Consider the following 22,524-nt stretch of genomic DNA (forward strand, 5'->3'; position numbering starts at 1 on the left):
CTTCTTAACCACACAGCCATAGCCTGACCATCAAAGACAGACTGGCAGACAATTGAGCATCTAGAGTCACTTCCAAATGTAATATTCTAGAAGAAGCCTATAGGAGGCATCTAACTAAAAAAAATTGCAAAGTAACAATAAAGTCATTTCTTCATCATCATCATCATTTAATGACTGTTTTCCATCCTGGGATGGACTGGATGGTTTGCCAGCAGCTGACAATCTGGAGAGCTGCAGCAGACTTCGGTCATCGGTTTTGGTATGGTTTCTACAACTTGATGCTCTTTCTAATGCTAACCATTTTACAAAAGTGCACTGAGGGATTTTTATGTGGGACCAGCATGGGAGCTTTTATGTGATGTCAGCATGAAAACTTGAACGTAAAATAAAGAAAGCAGACCAGCCACCAGATGCCAAAACCCAAGATTGAACCAGAGACCTTTAGATCTTCAGTCTAACACTCTCCCAACTGATCTATTTTGATTGGTGTCATTTATCAGCACTAATACATACATATTGTAGAGGTGCATATCTTAGAGGCTAGGATGTTAGACTCTTGATTGTAAGATTGTGGTTTTGGTTCCTGAATCAAGCAAGGTATCGTGTTCTTAAGCAAAACACTTCATTTCACATTGCCTCAGTCCACTCAGCTGGTAAAAGAGAGTAATCGTTGCAACAGACCAGTGTCCCATCTAGGAAGGAATAGATATGCCAGAGAGACTGAGGAAACCAACCCTATGCTCCTTACAGAGTTATGTGGACTAACCTAATGTATACAGAGTTAGTGTACTTAACGAACCAATGAAATGTAAGTTCTTTGATCATGAACGCACACAGCACTGAAGTGCAGTATAAGTGATAGGACAGAAGTGTAAAGGTGGCAGCTTGGCTCCATTTGAAAATGGTCTGCTAAAAATCATACAACTCAGATATCAGAATACAGCATCATATCAAATGTGTGGGGACAGGAGGTTGTGTTGAGATATAATTCAAACTACTATTCACTCCCAGATCAAATTTTCCCCATGTTTATATTGCTGTTGATCATCGTCACCATCATTTAGTTTTCATTTTCCATGCTTGCATGAGTCAGACAGAATTCATTGAGCCAGATTTTCTATGACCGGACACCTTTCCTATTACCATCCTTCATCTGTTTGCAAACAAGATAATATTTTCCCATGGCTACACGTTTTTCAAACTAAACTGGTAACAAACAACACTGCTTGTATGACAGTGATGCTTATCTACAATCAACACACGATGTGAAGACATTTGTAGCCACAACATTATTTGTTTCTTTTAGTTTGTCCATTGTTGTTGACAATGACCAAGGATATTACATGGGAGAAGAAGAGAGTGGCACGATGTGTCCTGGCTGTGACCAATCAGTCCAAATTGTGCTTGAAAGGCTAGGCACTGGTCATCTGTTGGGACCGAAGAAGTCAAAGAGATGGCTCTACACTTGTGTAGTTCACATTTTCTAGAATGTGATATGACCTCAGGTGCCACATGACCATCTAGTGGGACGTGGGTATCTAACACTACCTATGTGATCCTCGCTTCACATATGGCATAGTGTAAAAATATTACACCACTCATGTCAAAATTAATGAAGATATCATATTGGGACCCTGGGATAAGATGTAAAATGAGGTTTAGAAGCCAACATGCTGATATGATTACATATGGAAGGAAGGTAACTTACCTGAAGTTTGCATCAAAGTAGTTCTTCTGAAGACGAGCTTCACTATTAGCGCCTGACCACAGTAATACAGGGTTAGTAATAACTTGGAATTTTATAACCCCACAAGAAAGGGCAATAGAAATAACTGCACTAACTATAAGAACTCTCAGTGGGTATTTAGCACATAAATAGCCCCACTTATAAAACTTTTCATCTAAGAAGTTCATGAAGCTATCACCTATAGAAGATATTTTATTGCGAGATGCAAAAACAGTTTCCCCTAAAACTGGATAATCAGACAATTGACTAGGCTCTCTTCCATCAGCTAAGCCCAAACTGTTTTGCCACACAATGTTTTCCCAAATAACATAGGACATAAATGCAAGAAAAAACCCCAGAAATATGGAGCCCCATATAAAATCATAAGCATTAATGTAGAGAATCTCCCATGGCTCTGGAGGTTTAGGTGCTGGTGGAAATTTAGGGCATGAACCGCTGCAGTCTTGACAACTGCAAGGTTTTGTGTCATTGGTTACAGATAAATTACAAGGAATTATTGAGTAATTCATGGGAACTAATGATTTCTGAGGAGCAACATTCCAGGGAGAGCTTGTGACATTGAAGTGAATAGCAATGGGAGTGTGCATGTTTCCAACATCACCCATATATTGCAACCACTTTTTAGCAGTACAATGCTTGCCATAACTACCACACATCAATGTAATGGCTTTCATATTGGCACTAGGCATTAGAACATTTTTGCAGGAGTCAAAGAGGCCATTGGCAAACACGGGATCAACAGCGTAGTCAATGCCTCCTACAGCAAGTTTGCCAGAAATATTCTTTGTCTCAGAAACATAGACATATTTGCTCTGTTGACTGTCACAAGTGAAAGCACAATAAAGGTTGCGGAAGTTGTAAAAACATGACGGGCAGCGAGTCAACAACTCTTGAGCCTGACTCAAACTTTTGGCAAAATTATGAATAGTTTCGTTATTACAGCATGTCGTCGTGTTGGGACCTGAAAGAAGAAATCAGTAGGAGTTTGAAATGAATTAACATGTAGCATGGAAAAAAAAAAGTGTCAAAATTTCTAAATTGAAAATGTTCTAAACAGACGTTAATTATTTTGAGTATCTACTGTATAAAATAAGCAATATAAACAAAGTAGACTTATAAATCAACATCAATAAAAATCCACTTTTCCATGCATGCAAGGGTCAGACAGAATTTGATAAGGGAGATTTTCTACAGCTGGATGCTTTTTCTGTTGCCAACCCTCACCTGTCTCCAAGTAGCGTAATATTTTCCTTATGACCAGACATGACTTTCACAGAAGACTGGAAGTAAACAACACTGCCTGTATGATAGTGATGCGCATGTACAACTATCACATAATGTCTAGACAAGGATAAACACACACACACACACACTTGGCTTTCAGTTTCTCTCTACTCAATCCATTGACAAGGCTTTGGTCGACAAGGTACTTGCCCAAGGTGCTGTACAGTGGGACTGAACTTGAAACTACATGGCTGATAGAAGCCTGTTGTGTGCGCGCGCGCGCGCGCGCGCGCGCGCGCGCGCGTGTGTGTGTGTGTGTGTGTGTGTGTGTTAGAGAATGTGTGTACCCTTGTCATGTCATCATGTGATGGTTGTAAAAGAACATGACTGTCACACAAGTGATGATGTTCGTTTCCAGTCTCCTGTGAAAGACATGTCTGGCCATGGGGAAGTATATATGTGTGTGTATATATAAAAGGGAGTTATGTGAATGTGTGTGTGCGTGTGCAATGGAAGTGGGATGGTGAACATTCAATGTTGAAAAGAAAAAATCAAACAGTGTTTCAACTCTGTGTGAGTATATGTGTGTATGTGTGTACGGAAGCGGACGTTAAACGATGATGATGATGATGATGATGATGTACATGTACAAGGGAAGTATGCGAATGTTTGTATGTGTGATTATTATGTACCTTATTTATATACAAAATACTACAATTAGACATCATGGGGTCAGCTAGTTTATAAGTGATAAGCTAAAGAAAACAAAGAAACTACAGAACTCTAGGAGGGGTCAACTCAAATTTTAGCAATCTCATACAGTGGCCTTAGAAAAGCTAGCTGAGTTACACAATCACAAAATGACATTCTTACACAATCTGTAAGTCACTACCAAAACCAGCAGATGCTTAATTGAGGCGGCGAGCTGGCAGAATCATTAGCACGCCAGGTGAAATGCTTAGCGGTATTTCGTCTGTCTTTACGTTCTGAGTTCAAATTCTGCCAAGGTCGACTTAACTTTTCATCTTTGCAGGGTTGATAAATTAAGTACCAGTTGCATACTGGCGTCGATCTAATTGACTGGACCCCTCCCCCAAAATTTCAGGCCTTGTACCTAGAGTAGAAAAGATGCTTAATTGAGGTTCTTTTAGCATGAAGTGGATCATTACAGATCAATTAGTCTAGACCAGGCCTGGCCAACTTGAATTACATTGCAGGCGACTTTAACCACAGAAGGTTCTTTTGAGGGCAGCTTGTATACTGACAGAATTGAAAGCATTTTGCTTTCTCATGCTATTATTACAACCATTTTTCAGATACAGACCCCTTTGATTCCTAGTTTACTCGGGTGAGCCCCTATAAGCATCATCATTTAACGGCTACTTTCCATTCTGGCATGGGTTGGAAGGTTTGACTGAAAACTGGTAAATTGTTGGGGGGGGGGGGCAGGTCTTGATCTGATTTGGCAAGGTTTCTACAGTTGGATGCCCTTCCTAATGCCAACCACTCTGAACAAAAATAAGGAGTTTGCAGCATATTAGGAGGTCAGGGTACTTGATTCCACACAAAAATTCTGAGTTTTAAAAAAATTTTCTTAGTGAAAATTGTGCGGGTGAAAGGATAAAAATTGACCATATTTTGTGTATTGTAGAAGTATAAATAGGCGCAGCAGTGGCTGTGTGGTAAGAAGCTTGCTTACCAACCACATGGTTCCAGGTTCAGTCCCACTGCGTGGCACCTTGGGCAAGTGTTTTGTACTATAGCCTCGGGCCGACCAAAGCCTTGTGAGTGGATTTGGTAGACGGAAACTGAAAGAAGCCCGTCGTATATATGTATATTTATATATATGTGTTTGTGTGTCTGTGTTTGTCCCCCCTAACATCGCTTGACAACCGATGCAGGTGTGTTTACGTCCCCGTAACTTAGTGGTTCGGCAAAAAGAGACCGATAGAATAAGTACTAGGCTTACAAAAGAATAAGTCCTGGGGTTGATTTGTTCGACTAAAGGCGGTGCCCCAGCATGGCCAGTCAAATGACTGAAACAAGTAAAAGAGTAAAAGAGTTTATTGCAGATAAAGTTTTACAACAAAATCATATATGGACCCTCAAAGGTCATTTGGACACCAGTTGAGAACTACTGTGCTAGAAGACTGTCAGTGATTATTTGTTCTCTGGGTAGGGACACCAAGGGTAGCAGAGTATTGTATTTTGTTTGTAATAGAGATGAACCCATAATTCTTTGACCAGCTATCTGAGAATCTCTGACAGTTCAAGGAATATCCAGCTGTAGAAACTGGGCCAATGGCTGGAGGCCCTTCCAAATGCCAAACAACTTACACTGTGCACTGGGTGTTTCTTTTGTGGCACCAGCGTTTATGAGGTTACCATGCAGCCTACAAGATTAAGATCCTCTTCAACTGAGTGGGGTTACAGTAGAGAGGCTTTATGCAAGGGAATGAGGGGTTAGAATGCGAGATAAGGGGCCAGAATGGAACAAGTTTCTTGTTGTATGGGAGATACATGGCTACTTACATTATAGAGGAGAGAATGGGAGCGAGTAGGGTGGTGCCAGGATGAGATAAAAATAGTGAAAGTGAGAGGGGGCTGGGGAACAGGAAGTGTGGATAAGTGGATGGAGAGAGAGTGTAGATTGTAGACGTGAGAGATGGTCAGAGACAGGAGAGAACCGATATAATGATATCCTGAAACAGAGGAATACAACCAGCATTGAGTTTGTTTTCATCCTGTTTTGTGATGCCAGCATGGAAAACGGATGTTAAATGTTGGTGATGATACATAATACATATACATATATATGGGTGTGTGTGTGTATATCATCATCATCATTGTTTAACATCTGTTTTCCATGCTGACATGGGTTGGATGGTTTGACTGAGGTCTGGAGAGCTAGCAGCTGCTCCAGGCTCCAATCTGATCTGGCAATGTTTCTACAGCTGGATGCCCTTCCTAACGCCAGGGAGAGGGGGGGATAGAGTGAGATAGATAGAGAGAGAGATGTGCATTTATGAGTGTCTCATTGTGTCTCTTTCATCCCACCCCCACTTCACAACTGGTGTTGGTGCTTATGTCCACATACCTCAGTGGTTCATAAAAAAAGACTGGAAGAATAAGTGCCAGACATTCAAAAAATGTGATGGTGCAGGGGAAAACCATTAATATTGTTAAAAATTTGAAATGGTGATTTTTGTTCTATTCTGAAAGAGCATAACTCAAAGATTTCAGAACACTTAAAATTTTTCAAATATCTTAATATTTGACAGAGATATGCCATTTTTTCTTGGATAAGCAAATGTGACCCAGAAAATTGGTCTTTTTGAGAAAACAGTGTTTGAAGTTGAGCTGCATTTGAGAACTAAAAACTTTTCACAACTTCAGCCTTTTCTGACTCATAAAATGAATAGGAGTCATGGAATTGAAACTGGAGTCATTTGCCACAGCAAATATGTAAAAAAAAAAAAAACATCTCAGTTGTTTATTTAGCAACATCCGACAGGTTTTCCAATGCACCATCACAAATGAGCATTGGGATAGATCTATTCAACTAAAACCTTCAAGATGGTGCCCTGGCCTGGCTGCAGTCCAAGGACTTAAACAAGTAAAAGATTGAGTCTTAAAAGAGCCATGGAATATCAGAAATGGTAAGTGATTTAGTCTTACTCCCTCCAGTTCAAAGTTGTTTAACCCTGGGTCAACTGTGATCAATCAGACCTATAACAGTACACAGATAAGTGATCGAATAACTAGCCATGATCCACAGGTGCAGTGTTCAAGAAATACTTCTAACTAATAGACAAGGGTACTGTGTGCTCCAGCATGAAGTAGCTTATTGTTTGGAATAATGCATAGCAGTCCCTACATGCACCTAATATAATCACATTTTGTACACCTGTAGCTCTAAGTAAACAGAATTAGCAACCAATTCGCTTGAAGAAAGAATCCTACATCACCAACTTTATAAAAAGGAAAGACATTGGCTTGTACATCTTTTATGTTTTATCTCCTTTTATTGGCTGCAGTCAATGGACTGCAACCATACTGGGGTGTCACCTAAAAGGGTTTTAGTTGAACAAATCAACCCCATCACTATGTACTTTTTTTAAAGTCTGGTGCTTGTTCTATCAGTCTCTTTTTGCTGAATTACTAAGTTACAGGGATGAAACAAACAAACACTGGTTGTCAAGCAGAGGTAGTTGGGACAAATGCAGATACAAAGACACCTTAATAATTTACATTTTTCACTTTACCATTTTACGGAATCAGTCACCGCTTCCTATAGTATTTTCTATAAACTGACAAGGAAGGTTAAGTTTAGTCCTCAGCATCTGAGTAAAGGTCACTGATGAGGATTGATTAAATGCAAATTCATCGATGATCCAAGTATCTCACTTGCTGTAGGGAGCATATCTCCCTTGTCAGTCATGCGATAAGTGCTTGCCTGTGGCTAAGAATTGTCATGACTTTTATTTTTTCTAATGCTAGTGCTAACTTGAATCCCCCGTTACTTTAATGATAATTGTACTTTAGTGACAATTGTATTTGTGCCCTTTGGTCGTAAATTGCAAATAACCACCTTAAAAATTTATATTGTTTCACTTAGGCACAGCGATACTAATAACCTGAGATTAGAAATGAACATACGTGGGCTTTAGAACAAAGTGTCCGTCAAGGACAGAGCAGTAATAAGAAATAGAATGACAAAGGATTACGAAATTATGTAACGAAGTTCATTAGTTTCTGCCATAAGATGCAATGCACTCTCATAGTTGAATGATTGTGTATCACTCAAGAGCTTCATTGGAGCTCCAAACAAGAAGTGTAATTTTATTTAGGAAAACATTTATATATATATATAAGATTATATTTTTACTTAAATTTAACAATAACACAGAAAAGCATAACCAACGAAAAAGTATAAACGTATGTATATATATATATATATATATAGGTGAGAAAGTTGGTATGTGAAAACACGTGGTTGGATGTATAAAAGATAATAAGAGTGAAAAAACTACAGAAGGCTTGTGTTACATGGTTAAAGTATATATTTAAATTATGTCAGAAAAATGTTAGAAAATCTTTTTGGTATATAAACATTGTATTTTGAGAAATAACCGAACACAACACAATGAAGTAGAGAAATTTGAAAAGACAACACGAAACCGGTTATTTCTCAAAATACAATGTTTATATACCAAAAAGATTTTATAACATTTTACTGACATAATTTAAATATATACTTTAACCATGTAACACAAGCCTTCTGTAGTTTTTTCACTCTTATTATCTTTTATATATATATATATATATATATATATATATATATGCAGCCCCTGGTTTTCCAGAGCCCAGTCAAACAGTCCAACCCATGCCAGCATGGAAAACGGACGTTAAACGATGATGATGATGATACACACACTACTTGACAAAGCCACTGAGTTTGCTAAATCATGTTAATATTGACCCAATAGACCTAGATTTTATCAGGAATGTGAGGAAAACACTACCGTTTCATAAAAGATGAGCATGGGTAAAAGTGTCGCATAATGATGAACTATTTGATGTCTCTATGGGGGTCATACAATAGTGCTGACGTCTGTGACCTTGTGGGTTTATTTGTATGAAACACATTGAGATCTAAGTACCCATCTCATGACATTGGTCTATATCGAGACTACGGTCTGGGTATCTCCCATGGGTATGGTGGCCACACCCTTGACAAATTTAGGAAACAACTTATTTCTAACTTCAGTCAATTAGGCCTTAAAACTACAGTTGAAGAAGTTGACCCCAGGACTTATTCTTTGTAAGTTTAATACTAATTCTATTGGTCTCTTTTGCTGAATTGCAAAGTTACAAGGACATAAACACACCTGTATCGGTTGTCAAGTGATGGAGCAGGGACAAACACAGACACACATACATATATATATATGACAGGACTTCTTTCAGTTTCCATCTATCAAATCCACTCACAAGGCTTTGGTTGGCCCAAGGCTATAGAAGAAGACACTTGCATAAAGTGCCATGCAGTGGGACTGAACCCAGAACCATATGGTTTGGAAGCTAGCTTATTTCTTTATTGCCCACAAGGAGCTAAACATAGAGGGGACAAACAGGGACAGACAAAGGGATTAAGTCGATTACATCGATCCCAGTGCATAACTGGTACTAAATTTATCGACCCAGAAAGGATGAAAGGCAAAGTCGACCTCGGCGTAATTTGAACTCAGAACGTAACAGCAGACAAAATACTGCTAAGCATTTCGCCCGGCGTGCTAATGTTTCTGCCAGCTCGCCGCCTTCTTACCACACGGCCACGCCTGCACCTATATATGTATATGTTTGTGTATATGCATATATGTTCTCTACATCTGTGTGCCTATGTTTCTATGTGCAGTGTGTATGTCTATATTTATGTCTATGTACCTGTGTGTATGCGTGTATGCTTATGTTTAGCAAATCTCTCGACATCTCTTCCTGTCACCAACCCCCACCTATTTCCAAATGAGGTTATATTTCCTCACAACTAGACATGCTCTTCAGTTGAGGCTATCTCAGAACGAAGGTATGTGAAATCATCAACTTGTCTGAAAATTAATGCTATCGGACAGCCTTAAGAGGAAATTTTTCTGTGCAACAGTAGAGTCAATTCTTTTATATGGAGTAACAACCTGGATGCTAACTAAAAACCTGGAATCCAAGTTAGATGGAACTTACACACGAATATCAAAAGTAGTCTTAAAACAGATCTTGGAGAATACATCCCACTAAGAAACAACTGTACAGAGATCTGCCTGCTTCCACCGTTATAAGGGAGAGGCACTTGTATTTTGTGGGACATTGCTAGTGAGCTAAACAAGAGCTGGCAAGTGACTTACTGCTATGTGCCAAAGCATGGCCATATTCAAGAAGGTTGTCTGAACACAATGTAAGCAGATCAACTCACTAGAAACACTAGATGCCTGCTTGAAGACCTCCCTCAACTATTGCATGACTGAGATGGATAGCGTGCTTAGGTTGAAAATGTCTGAGCAACCTTGACCAGAGGACAATGAGACACACTTCTCACAGAAGACTGGAAAAGAATGACACCCCTTGTATGACAGAGACTCTCATTTAAGACTATCACATGATGTCAAGACAAAGAGACAAAAACATCCACACAGGTGCGGCTGTGTGGTAAGAAGTTTGCTTCCCAGCCATATGGTTTCAGGTTCAGTGCTACTGAGTGACACCTTGTGCACATGTCTTCTACTATAGCCTTGGGCAGACTAAAGCCTTGTGAGTGGATCTGGTAGAAGGAAACTGAAAGAAGCCCAGCATGTGTGCATGTCTTTGTATTTGTCTCCCACTATCACTTGACAACAGGTGTTGGCTGGTATATATCCCAGTAACCTAGTGATTCGGCAAAGGGGTGGGGAATAAAATAAATATCAGGCTTCATAAAAGTTAGCACTGGGGTCAATGTGTTTGATTAAAATTCTTCCAGATGGTGCCCCAGCATGGGCACAATCTAAATGACTGAGACGAGTAAAAGCTAAAAGTGAGATAAAAGACATATACATGGGGCAAATCTCTTGGAAACTTTAGCAATTAATCAACTTCTAAAAGAAAAACTCATCATAGATTTCTTTCTTAACGACACAAGAAATAATTAATGTGAAACATTTACCCTTATAAAGTGTTGGGCAGTAATCCTTCAAGATTTTCAAGGCACTTGGGTCAGTGAGTGGCTTCGCTGGTCCATTATAGACACAGTTGGTTGGCTGGAAATTATGAATGGAACCGCATACTCCATACCACACACAATGGCCTTCTTCACAGGAAACCTTTCAAAAAATAAATAGATAAATAAATAAAAGCAAAAGATTTGTTAATATTACAAGATAGAAAAAAGGAGAACTAAGAAAAGTGTAGAAGATGGTTTAACAGTTTCAAGTGGCATCAATTTGTTTGAACTGATCGTTAAAGCACAAAGGTGTGTTGAAGAAGAGAAATTGTTGTTTGGATAATAACTTAAAATGGTGGAGACATAGTTGATGACTAATATGGCAAAGGCTAAGGTAAACTCCAGTAATTTATACACCTTTTATTTTTTACTTGTTTCAGTCATTTGACTGTGGCCATGCTGGGGCACTACCTAGAAGAATGTTTTTGCCAAATGAATTGACTCCAGAACTTATTTTACTTTGTAAAATGTGGTACTTATTCAATTAGTTTCTTTTGCCTAACCACTAAATTATGGGGACAGAAATACACCAACACCAGTTGTCAAGCGGTGGTGAGGGACAAACACAGACACACACACACATACTATAGGCTTTGGTCGGCCTGAGGCTATAGTAGAAAACACTTGCCCAAGGTGCCATGCAATGGGACGGAACCCAGAACCATGTGGTTGGAAAGCAAGCTTCTTACCATACAGCCACATCTGTACCTCGTTTAATGTCCACTTTCCATGCTGGCATGGGTTGGATGGCTTGACTGAAATGGTAAGTGGGGGGTCTGTACCAGGCTGGATGCCCTTCCTAATGCCAACCACTCAAAGAGTGTATTGGGTGCTTATATATATGCATGTGTATATATATATGTACATGTGTGTGTGTGTGTGTGTGTGTGTGTGTATGTATTTGGGCCTCTCTGCGCATTATAATTCATCCCCAACCATCAGAGCTTAGGTGGCCTACATTAGAAATGAAATTCGCAAGATATGCAGCAAATGCAGTGAGGTAGAAAACAGAAAGACCCACAACATACACTTCTGATGGAGAACAGTTATCCATAGTCTTTCACTAAACACCAGGACATCACCAGACCACCTAACAAAAACCACACACTCAAGGATAAGATGATTTTTGAAACTGCCACATTTTAATGATAACCCCCCCCCCACAACTGCTGAGCAATCCAAAGAGGGAGCTGAATATATGACTAGCACACTTTGGACCCTCCCTGTGGAGGATCCTAATGAAAAACAGGTCAACACAAAACAATGCCATATGTACATTCCCAACTACCTGATCATCGATGAAAATACATGTTTGCTGTACTACATGAAATGCAATGAATTTTATGTTGTACGTAGTAGACAAGTATACAAATGGGTTAAAGAACATCTCTATACAAAAAACATCTATGGAAGGAAATGTCATACCCAAACAGCCAGGTTTCTATAGAAGCCATAAAACAAAACATTGGGAACCTGACTATAAAAGAAGCCATCATAATTAGGAAGACCAACCCACATATTCGCAACAGAACTGATTAGCTATTATAGTTACGCTATCCTTCATTTACACATATTACAGAACAGAGAAGAAGCCAATTCACATCATTTCTCTGAAGATTTCCTGAAGAGGTCCTAATTCTGAAATACTGAAATACAAGGCAAAAGTACTAACTATCAACTTGTATTATTTCTTATAATATGCAATGCTTTGGCTTCTCAACCACATGGTTCTTGGTTCAGTTCCACTGTGTAACACACTGGGCAAGTGTCTTCCACTATAACCTCAGGACGACCAAAGCCTTGAATAAATTTGGTAGAAAGAAACTGAAAGAAGCCCATTGTATGTATGTATCTATGTGTATGTATGTGTATCTGAGTGTGTTTGTCCTCCACCACTGCTTGACAACTGGTGTTGATGTGTTTATGCCCCCCCCCCCCTAACTTAGCAGTTCAGCAAAACAGACTGATAGAATAAGCACCAAGCTTAAAAACAATAAGTACTGGTGTCAATTCATTTGACTAAACAATTTCTTCAAGGTGATGCCCCAGTATGGCCACAGTTTAATGACTGAAACAAGTAAATGATAAAAGATACATATATGTACACACACACACACACACGATGGACTTCTTTCAGTTTCTACCAACCAAATCCACTCACAAAGCTTTGGTCAGCCTGGAGCTATAAAATAAAAGACTTTTGTCCTCTGTGCCATGCAGGGAGATGAACCTAAAACTATGCCATTGCAATGCAAACTTCTTAATCACGCAGCCATGTCATTTGCATTTGGTTAAAGTAGTGCAAAGCCTCAAAGAGAACAGAATGGCAACAGCTGCAATGCCATTGAAATCAGAAGCCATAGATCACCTCGACAAGTGGTTTAATGCTTTAGCATTCAGATTACTCTGTCAAATGTGATGCTTATTTATTGAGTTCATCATCATCATCATTTAACCATTAACTGCCAAATCTTTTTATTCATATTTTTTGGCTTTGCCAGAGGTCTCAGGAGCTAAAATAACATATAGTATTTAAGTCCCAAATGGGGATTACTGAAAAAAAAGTATAGTTATCCTTTTCTATTTAATTGCAATAATAAACATCTTAGTCTTTTTTGAAACTCTAGTATCAAATGCGAATGTGATATGAACTATCAATGAATAATACAGATGGGAAGTGGAACAAAACAAAAAGTTTTCAAAACAGTCAATATTTTTGTAGTTCAAAAATTGCGATTTATGACATAAAACATCCTGTAGAGTTAGCCAGAGATAATAATGACGAAACTTTAACAATTAAATATTGTTATTTTTAGAAATAATACATTTCTAAATCTCTCAGTGAGATTTATGCAGTAGTGATACGATGAAATAGTTGTTACAAGAGCTTGACAGGCATCTTCGACTAGCAAGTCATGCTACTCCAGACTGATGACAAGCAACGACTCAGAAACATGTCTCTGGATGCAGGTGCTTGTCACCCCCTTGTAAACATAAGGACACAGGAAATGTGTCAAAGCCGACAGAAAGCGGTGCAGCTTCCTAGGTCTAACCAACAGTAGTATAATTCCCTTCAGGGGACTGTCACATTAAGTTGACAGCATACAACTATTTAAATATTGTTAAACACACCTCTGCAAATGTACTGTACATAAGCAATTCACTTTAAATACAACAAACAACCAGCAATAAGACTGTTTTTAGCAGATCTCCAAATGGGGTTCATGGCAGGTAATAGGTTAATGTCAGTCTTCCATGCTGACATGGGTTGAACAGCTTGTCAGGTGATGGCAAGGCCAGGGGCCACACCAGGTTCCACAGTCTGTTTTGGCTTGGTTTCTACAGCTGGATGCTCTTCCTAATGCCAACCACTTTACAGAGTGGACTGGCTGCTTTTTACATGGCACCAGCATTAGTTACTCATGCATTATCATGTAGCTTCAAATTTTCAATGACATGGTTATTTATTTTGTCAGAATAATATTGTAGGATTGGTGTAAGAAGGGAGAGGTGAGATCTGTAGGGTTTGAACATAGAACAGGTAGAATATCTGAGCCAGATATGGCCAGTTTAATTGCCAATGAGTAAAGTTTAGTTTGAATTCTTACAAGTCAGTTGATGGTAGCAAAACATAGAGGAAGTGTTTCTATTGATATGGAATGTAATTATCATCATTTTAATGTCCTCTTTTCTATGCTTGACTCAGATGGAGTTTTAGTGAGGTAGATGAAAATCTACCTCACTAGAAATCCTGTCGGATGCTGTTTCTGTCACCAACCCTAGCCTTTTGCCAAGCAAGGAATATTTCCAAATGTCAGATAGCTTTTTCACAGAGTACTGGCTTTAAATTTTGGCACAAAGAGGGGAGGGGTAAATTGATTACACTGACCCCAGTACTCAACTGGTACTTTATTTTATTGACCCTAAAAGGATGAAAGGCAAAGTGGACCTCAACCGAATTTGGACTCAGAATGTAAAGATGGACAAAATGCCACTAAGCATTTTGCCTGGCATGCTAACGGTTCTGCCAACTCACTGTCTTGTTTTCCACAGAATATTGGGAATGAAAGACACTAATTGTATGACAGCAACACTTACTTATAACTATCATGCAATGCAATGCAATGCAATGCAATCGCACACACACACACACACACACACACAGGACTACTTTCAGTTCCTGTTTCCAAGGTGCCATGCAGTGGTACTGAATGGCTGTGGTGGGTGTCATTGACACCCTTGTGGGACTGGAAGAATGGACTAGCCAAACTCTTACAGAGAATAGTGTATTGGGTGAGATGGGAAAACAGTGATAGGAGTTGTTGGGAGTCTGTAGGAAGTCATTGGGATCGTTGGGAGTTTGTATTTATTAGAGTATCATGTTTAGTGGAGTAATTTGAAATACGTCGTGTGAGGACAGCTGTGTCTATCCCTGTTCTGTAAAATCTGTATATCCAATGTATAGAAGGATATAAAAGTGGCGATGAGGATATTCACTTATAAAATGAACCCAAAGCAAGCTTCTTAACCACTCAGCCAGACCTGCACCCAATAATTTTCCTTAAAAGCAACATACAGGTCTGTTGTTCTTAAGTGAAGAGAACACAGTATGTGGATATATTTTCTGAAGTTGTGAAAACTGTGTTTAGGAACAGTTCAATGAGTCAAAGTAACTGTTTCAGTTTCTCTATGTACACACCATCGCAGGATGTATATGTATATATATATATATATATATATATATACATCTTGTGATGTCCTGTACCCAGATATGCATCTATATATACATGTAGATGTAGGTATGTACATACATGTATGTATATATGCATATACTCACATATTTGTATTATTACATGATCGAATGCATGCGGCATCTTTGCAAGGAAGTTTTAACTTTATATTTCTGACGCGACTATCTTTGAATCTTTCTCCCTCTCTCGTTCTTCCTTCTGTTGTTCTTCACCTCTCCCCTTCGCTACTATATCTCTCTCTCTTCCTCCCTGTCTCTCGCTGCTCACCTATATCTTACTTCCTTCCCCTTCTTTTTTTTTTCTCTCTCTTCCACTCTTTCTCCTCACCCCTCGCTGGTCACATGTGACCGGCTACTACGTCCTTTCTTATCTTGGCTACTGCCAAGCTTGCACGAACTTTCTTCTTCTCTCTTCCTCCCAGTTCGTGACATCACAGGCGTTCAGTATACACATATATTTTTTTCACGTCTGCCCTTAAAGCCCTTGTTTATTTTCACTGTTTCGTTTTGTTTTTTTTTTGTGTTCGCCACTATATTCCTCGCGTTAAAAATTTAATTTGTTTCCGCGGGAAGAGCCATTCTAACAATGCGTCCTGCCCTAACTCTTCGAAACGCTTAGTGTAAGAATGGTGGCAGCTGATGAAGGAAATGTTCTCTATGTGGCTTGTGTGTTTTCTGTGCTCTGTTTATGTTCTGCTTCTCATTTTGCCCACGTTTTCTTGTGACATCCTGTACCCAGATATGCATTTATATATACATGTAGATGTAGGTATGTACATATATATATATATATGTATATATGCATATACTCACATATTATTCGTATTATATATATATATATATATTTTGCAGGTGTTTGCACATATTTGTTAGGTGTTGTGATTATAGGCAGGCAAGGCTAACATACTTAAGGAAATGAAAGAGTGAAATGCCACTATTTGCACAAATGTGTGTTTAGAAGTGGCTTCAAGTAGGTCATAAATAGAGGGAATAAGGAATGAAGATAACAAAGGAATGCAGAAGATCTGAGTTAATAAGGTGAGAGTCAGCAAGCGAGCAGTCCACCTTGGACACTCACCCTTCTAGTTCTTCAACTCGTAAACTTCTGCATTTGATGGTCCATAAACATAATTACATTCACCTTAATTTCAGCAGTGCATATTCAGGGAAATCTCTGTTTAGTGCATTAATTCTTTAGCATTTAGATTACTGTCAAATTTAAAGCTTATTTAGTTACTAAGTGTTTTGAATTAATCTTGCAGCTTTGAGATTTCAATGATGTGATGGTTTATTTTTAGAATAACATTGTAGGGTAGGTGTGAGTGGCTGGATTTGGTCAGTTTGAACATAAAACAAGTTGAATATTTGGGCAGGATATGGCTGGTTTAAATGCTAAAGGCTTAAAGCATATAACATAGGTCCAGGGGAATTTTTGGTGACAATTTTTTTTGAAAAACAAATGCATCTTAATTGTCATCAAAGATGGTAACTTTTCTTCTCCTTTGTCTTCTTCTCCTCCTCCTCTTACTAGTGTCGGATCTTTACCTCGCGTGAAATAGCTCTTTGTTCTTTGATATCACATTTTCATATAATTGACCAGACCATCGGATGTTGCTATACATTGCTAATTACAATGTGCTTTGCATCGTTTTAGCTTTTGAATGATGCCATCTCACTGGCTAGGTGAGCAGGCCAACATTGCCCTTGATCAGAAAGCTAGTCCATCACAGGGTCACCCATTCACAGCTGAGTGGACTGGAGCAACATGAAATGAAGTGTTTTGCTCAAGAGCATGATGTGCCACTTGGCCCAAAAATCAAATCCATGATTTAGCGATCGCAAGCCTAACACCCTAACCACTAGGCCATATGTTCTGTGATATAACTTTGTTTAAAAGTGATCTAAATTAAAACGTTTTATCAAAATTTCATGTTAATTTATGGTCCAAACACTAACTTAATAATGGCAAAGTTATTTTACTAAATTCTTCATTATTTTGGAAATGAATTGAAACAAAGGCAGAGTATTGCAACAGGAATATGGTAACAAGAGGGTTAGAACCATCCTATTTACCTCTTACAGTCATCTCTATCTTTTATCTTTTACTTGTTTCAGTCATTGGACTGCAGCCATACCAGAGAAATGCTTTGCAGGGTTTAGATGAACAAACCAAATTTGATACTTAATTTATTATCCTATCAGTCTTTTTGTGGCCGAACTACTAAGTTACAGGGACATAAATAAACCAACACCAGTTGCCAATGATGATGGATGAACAAACACAAACATACCTATATCACACACACACACACACACACACATTCACATTATATATACATATGTTTTCCACAGGATATTGGTTTCAAATCTTGACATAAGACCAGCAAGTCCAGTGCTCAACTGGTCCTCATTTTATCAATCCCCCAAATAATGAAAGGCAAAGTCAACCTCAGCAGTATTTGAACTCTGAATGTAGAGAACTGGAAAAAATACAGCTAAGTATTTTATCCAACTGGCTAATGACTGCCAGCTCACTGAATAATAAACCTTACTACTGGAGGCAGAAGGCCTCAAATTTGGGGTAAGGGGATTAGTTGATTATATTGACCCCAGTGTTTCACTGGTACTTAATTTATTGACTCCGAAAGGATGAAAGGCAAAGTTGACCTTGGTGGAATTTGAATTTTGTTCAGCGTGCTAACGGTTCTGCCAGTTCGCTGCCTTAGCTCAATAATAATAATAACAATAATAATAAACAATTTTCAAAACTATAAAAAGCAATATAAAGCCATTGCAATTAGGAAATCCCTGAGAAGATTAAAAGAGGGAAGAGTAGGCTCATAGAATTTACAAGGATTATCACAGAACAATGAAACTAGGAAGTTCTAATCTCTTACAACAATTAAATATTAAACAAATCCAGACAAGATATAATTAAGATGTAATTTATTTTATACATAAAAATGATTATGAAATTAAAGTACTTTTGCAGAGCGTAAAATAGGAGCAACTGATTGATAAGCAGGAACAATTTAATAAGAAACTACTTAAGCTGGATACAAAAATTACCCTAATCCTAATCCAAACAATTAGTTGAACTAATTGTAAATAGCTTGTGATTAGTGAAAGAATTGAAAATAATTTTCAGGAAGCAGGACGGAAAAAAGAAAGGAAGGATTAAAATATAACAGCATAAAGGTGATTTGGGGTTATATAGAAAAGGAATCAAAGATGGGAGATAATCGCAACACATACTATGTCAATCCAAAATTGACAACATGGAAAATTGCAAAGATTTCCTTTTATCTTTTACTTGTTTCAGTCATTAAACTGTGGCCATGTTGGGGCACAACACTGAAGAGTTAACTCAGACACATCAACCCCATAACTATTGTTTTTTTAGTTTTAAGTCTGAACTGTTAAGTCACTGGGATGTAAACAAACCAGTACTAGTTGTCAAGGTGGAGACAAACACAAACGCACTCATATATAAACATGGGCTTCCACATAGTTCCCACCAACCAAATTCACTCACAAGGCTTTGGTAGACCTGGGGCTATAGTAGAAGACACTTGCCCAAGGTGCTGTGTAGTGAGACTGAACCTCAAGCCGTATGGCTGCAAAACAAGCTTCGTAACCACACAGCCATCACTGCACTTATATAATAATAACTCATAGATCCAATGCCTTAACTTGTTTGATAGCAACCCACCTAAGACCACCACCCCTGATTTTATGATACAAATTCCCTATTTTTAAATGATCTAAATCAAAACCTTTCCTAAAAATTTCATATTAATTCATGTTCCAAACACCAGCTTAATAATGCCAAAGTTATTCTACCAAATTCTTTATAATTTTGAAAATTAACTGAAACAAAAGCTATGCATTTCAACTGAAATATAGAACATGAAATGGTTAACATATCAGATATTTCAATATCAAAATCACAAACAGCAGAGACATGGTTGTGTGGTGAGAAGATTGCTCCCCACCCACATGCATGGCACCTGGGGCATATGTCTTCTACTATAGCCTTGGGCTGACCAAAGCCTTGTGAGTGGATTTGGTAGACAGAAACTGAAAGAAGCTTGTTGTGTGTGTGTGTGCTTGCATGCGTGTATATGTGTGGAAACCCAGAAAGATATGGGATGAAGTACTGAAGGACATTGAACCTTTCAATGAAATGAAAAAAGACTGAAATAACTGGTGCCCTGCTGTACTCAAGAAGACCCATCCTACACAGCAGAAGTGTTAAGGCTGCTCCCACTGGTGAGGAGGACTGACCAGCATGTGTCCTGTGTTGGTGCCACATAGAAAGTACTTGTGCCTTTGAAGTTTGAAAGGAGCGGTCTCCAGTCATTTGATGTCTTTAAAAATAAAGACTACTGTATTTCTATAATTAAATACTATTAGGAATTGTTTAAAACAATTAAAATATTTTGTGCATTGTAGCAATTTCTTGCACATAAATTTTAACAAATGCATCTTATACTGACCTGGGTTGAGAACCACTGATTTAAAGAATACATAAAAACTGTAATATTCACTTTTTGCTTATTTCTTAGTGGTACTGTCTATTATGAAGTGCCTTAAAGTTTCATCGAACTAATGCAACCCAATCAATGACATTATTCCACTGCAATCAAAAGTAAACAAAAGTTATTGTAATACTTTTGGTGCATTTGTATTAAATCACTAAAACATCTGAGATGATTATTTAGAAATTTGGTTTTAAAGACTTGGATGTGGTACTTGTTGGTACCGGTTTCAAATTTTGGTACAAGGCCAGCAAGTATGGAGGAGAGGGTAAGTTGATTACATCAACCCCAGCACTCAACTGGTATTTATAATTACTGACCCTGTAAGGATGAAAGGTAAAGTCAACCTCAGCAGAATTTGAACTTGGAAGGTAAAGATGGATAAAATGCCGCTAAGCATTTTGCCTGGCAATGCTAATGATTCTGCCAGCTTCCCGCCTTATGTATTTGTTGATATTAAAAGGAGAACTCATCACATATCACATGCTGGGTCATCAGTTGATTGTTTTTGTGGAGTCTGGAAGAAGAGACAAAACCTCTGGCCCTTACAGGCTCACCAAGACTGGTAAGATTGATGCTGCTCATGTTCTGTTTAAAGTATTGCAGATTAACACCTGAAGTTAAAGAGACAAGGAGAGAAGAGATTCCAGTGGGACAAATGTTCAGAGGATGAAGGATTGGACATATTCTTTTCTACTCTGGGCACAAGGCCTGAAATTTGGGGAGGGGGCCAGTCGATTAGATCGACCCAGTATGCAACTGGTACTTAATTTATTGACCCTGAAAGAATGAAAGGCAAAATTGACCTTGGCAGAATTTAAACTCAGAATGTAAAGACAGACGAAATACCACTAAGCATTTCGACCGGCATGCTAACGTTTCTGCAAGCTCGCCTCCTTAGGATTGGACATATTGGTTGGTGTAAGGCAGAGGTTCTCAATGTGGGTGGTATTGCTCCCAACAGGGTGCCGGGCATGTCAAAGGGGGTCAGCAAGTGGGGAGTGAGGTAACATAACATACTAAATTTTACTTGTAGTTATGATATTACACATAAAAGTGGTCATTAAAATAAAATGAGATCTCATCAGGCACATTAACCTGGAATGTAAGAAGTAAATTTATAATGTTTGTCTTTATTAATTTTTTTTATTATTTCCCAGGTAAAAGCTTATACAATTCATTTTTAGAGTAAAATTTATAAATTATCATCCATGTGAAGTTAGTTTAGTTGTGAGACTTTACTTGTCAAGGTGGGCTTGAGGCATAACAACTACTTAAAGGGGGTGAGGGCTACAAGAAAATGGTTACGAACCACTGGTGAAAGGGAAAGGAAGCTGGATAGAATAAGGGTGATGAGAGGTGAAGAGACATGTAGGTCATGAGTGGTGGAACAAGATCAGTCAAGTTTAAGGAGCAGGGGCCATTATAATAGTGATAGAAAAGACCAGTAATTAAAAGATTGTTTAGTTTAACTTTTCAGTGTGAAGCTGATCTATTCATCTGATCTTGCTTTCATCAGTTGAGAAAAACCTGCTGCATCACTTTAACAGAGTGACTGGAATTATTTCACTTTTGGCTATCTGCCGTGCTAATGAAGTGTACTGCTACATTTCATTGATAAATATAACTCACTAATCACTTCCATAAATCTGGGATCCCAAGTGCCACGTGATTAATCAAAGAGTGAGAATTACTTAAGAATTGTCAAAGCAAGTAGCACCAAGATTATTCTCAAGCGAAATAAATAAATAAGGAAAATAAAAAAAAACGTATAGTTTTCAGATTGGCATTTCAGTCTCCCAGATCTTTTGACAGATGGGCATAAAAGAAACGGCATGTTTCTGTGCACAATCATCTCTTAACATCCATGTTCCATGATGGCACAAGTTGGATGGTTTGAAAGGATCTGATAGGTACAATTGTCTGTTTTGGTATGGTTTCTATGGTTGGATGCCCTTCCTGACACCAACCACTTTACAGCATGTACTTGGTGCATTTTACATGACACCAGCAATAATGAGATTGCCGTGCAGCTTGCAAGACTATGAAGTCTGAAGGAGTTGGGTAGCTTTACGCCAGGGAATGAGGGGTTAATGCATGAGAATGGGATAGAGCAGGTTCTTGTAGAGGGGTTTACATTCAGATGAGAGGGAGAGAATGATCAGTAGGAGTTGCAAAGCGATAAGGTGGCCAGGTGGCCCCTCAAGATACAAGGTGAACAAAAGTGGGTGGCTGAGGGGTTTGTGAGATTGTATGCTGTTCCTCACCTTTTTCTGTACTGTCAGGCATCACTTCCTAACCCCTAACCCACTTCTGTTGACATCCATACTGTCCTCCTTATCATTTTCCACACCTCTCCTATTTACCATTCCTCCACCCTTATTCACCCCTATTTGCAACCTTCTCTTACTCTCTCCCCTCTTGCACCCTTTACTCTCCTACTCTGATTTTCCATCCCCATACCCTTTTGATGGTATATTCCAACACTTCACTGTGATCAATTCCATTCACC

General features: G+C 38.6%; 1 protein-coding gene across 1 annotated transcript in view; it reads right to left on the reverse strand.

Annotated features, from left to right (window-relative positions):
* The window catches only part of LOC106869623 (NPC intracellular cholesterol transporter 1), a 69,325-nt gene that overhangs the window by 41,064 nt on the left and 5,737 nt on the right, over positions 1 to 22,524 (reverse strand). The window contains exons 2-3 of the mRNA XM_089349462.1: positions 10,665 to 10,821; positions 1,709 to 2,708 (exon numbers count right to left, since the gene is read on the reverse strand). Coding sequence (XP_089205588.1) covers positions 1,709 to 2,708; positions 10,665 to 10,821 — 1,157 coding nt within the window. The remainder of the gene's footprint in view (positions 1 to 1,708; positions 2,709 to 10,664; positions 10,822 to 22,524) is intronic.

The sequence above is a fragment of the Octopus bimaculoides genome, chromosome 3 (genome assembly GCF_046866305.1).
Source record: "Octopus bimaculoides isolate indiv1 chromosome 3, ASM4686630v1, whole genome shotgun sequence".
Lineage (NCBI taxonomy): Eukaryota > Metazoa > Mollusca > Cephalopoda > Octopoda > Octopodidae > Octopus > Octopus bimaculoides.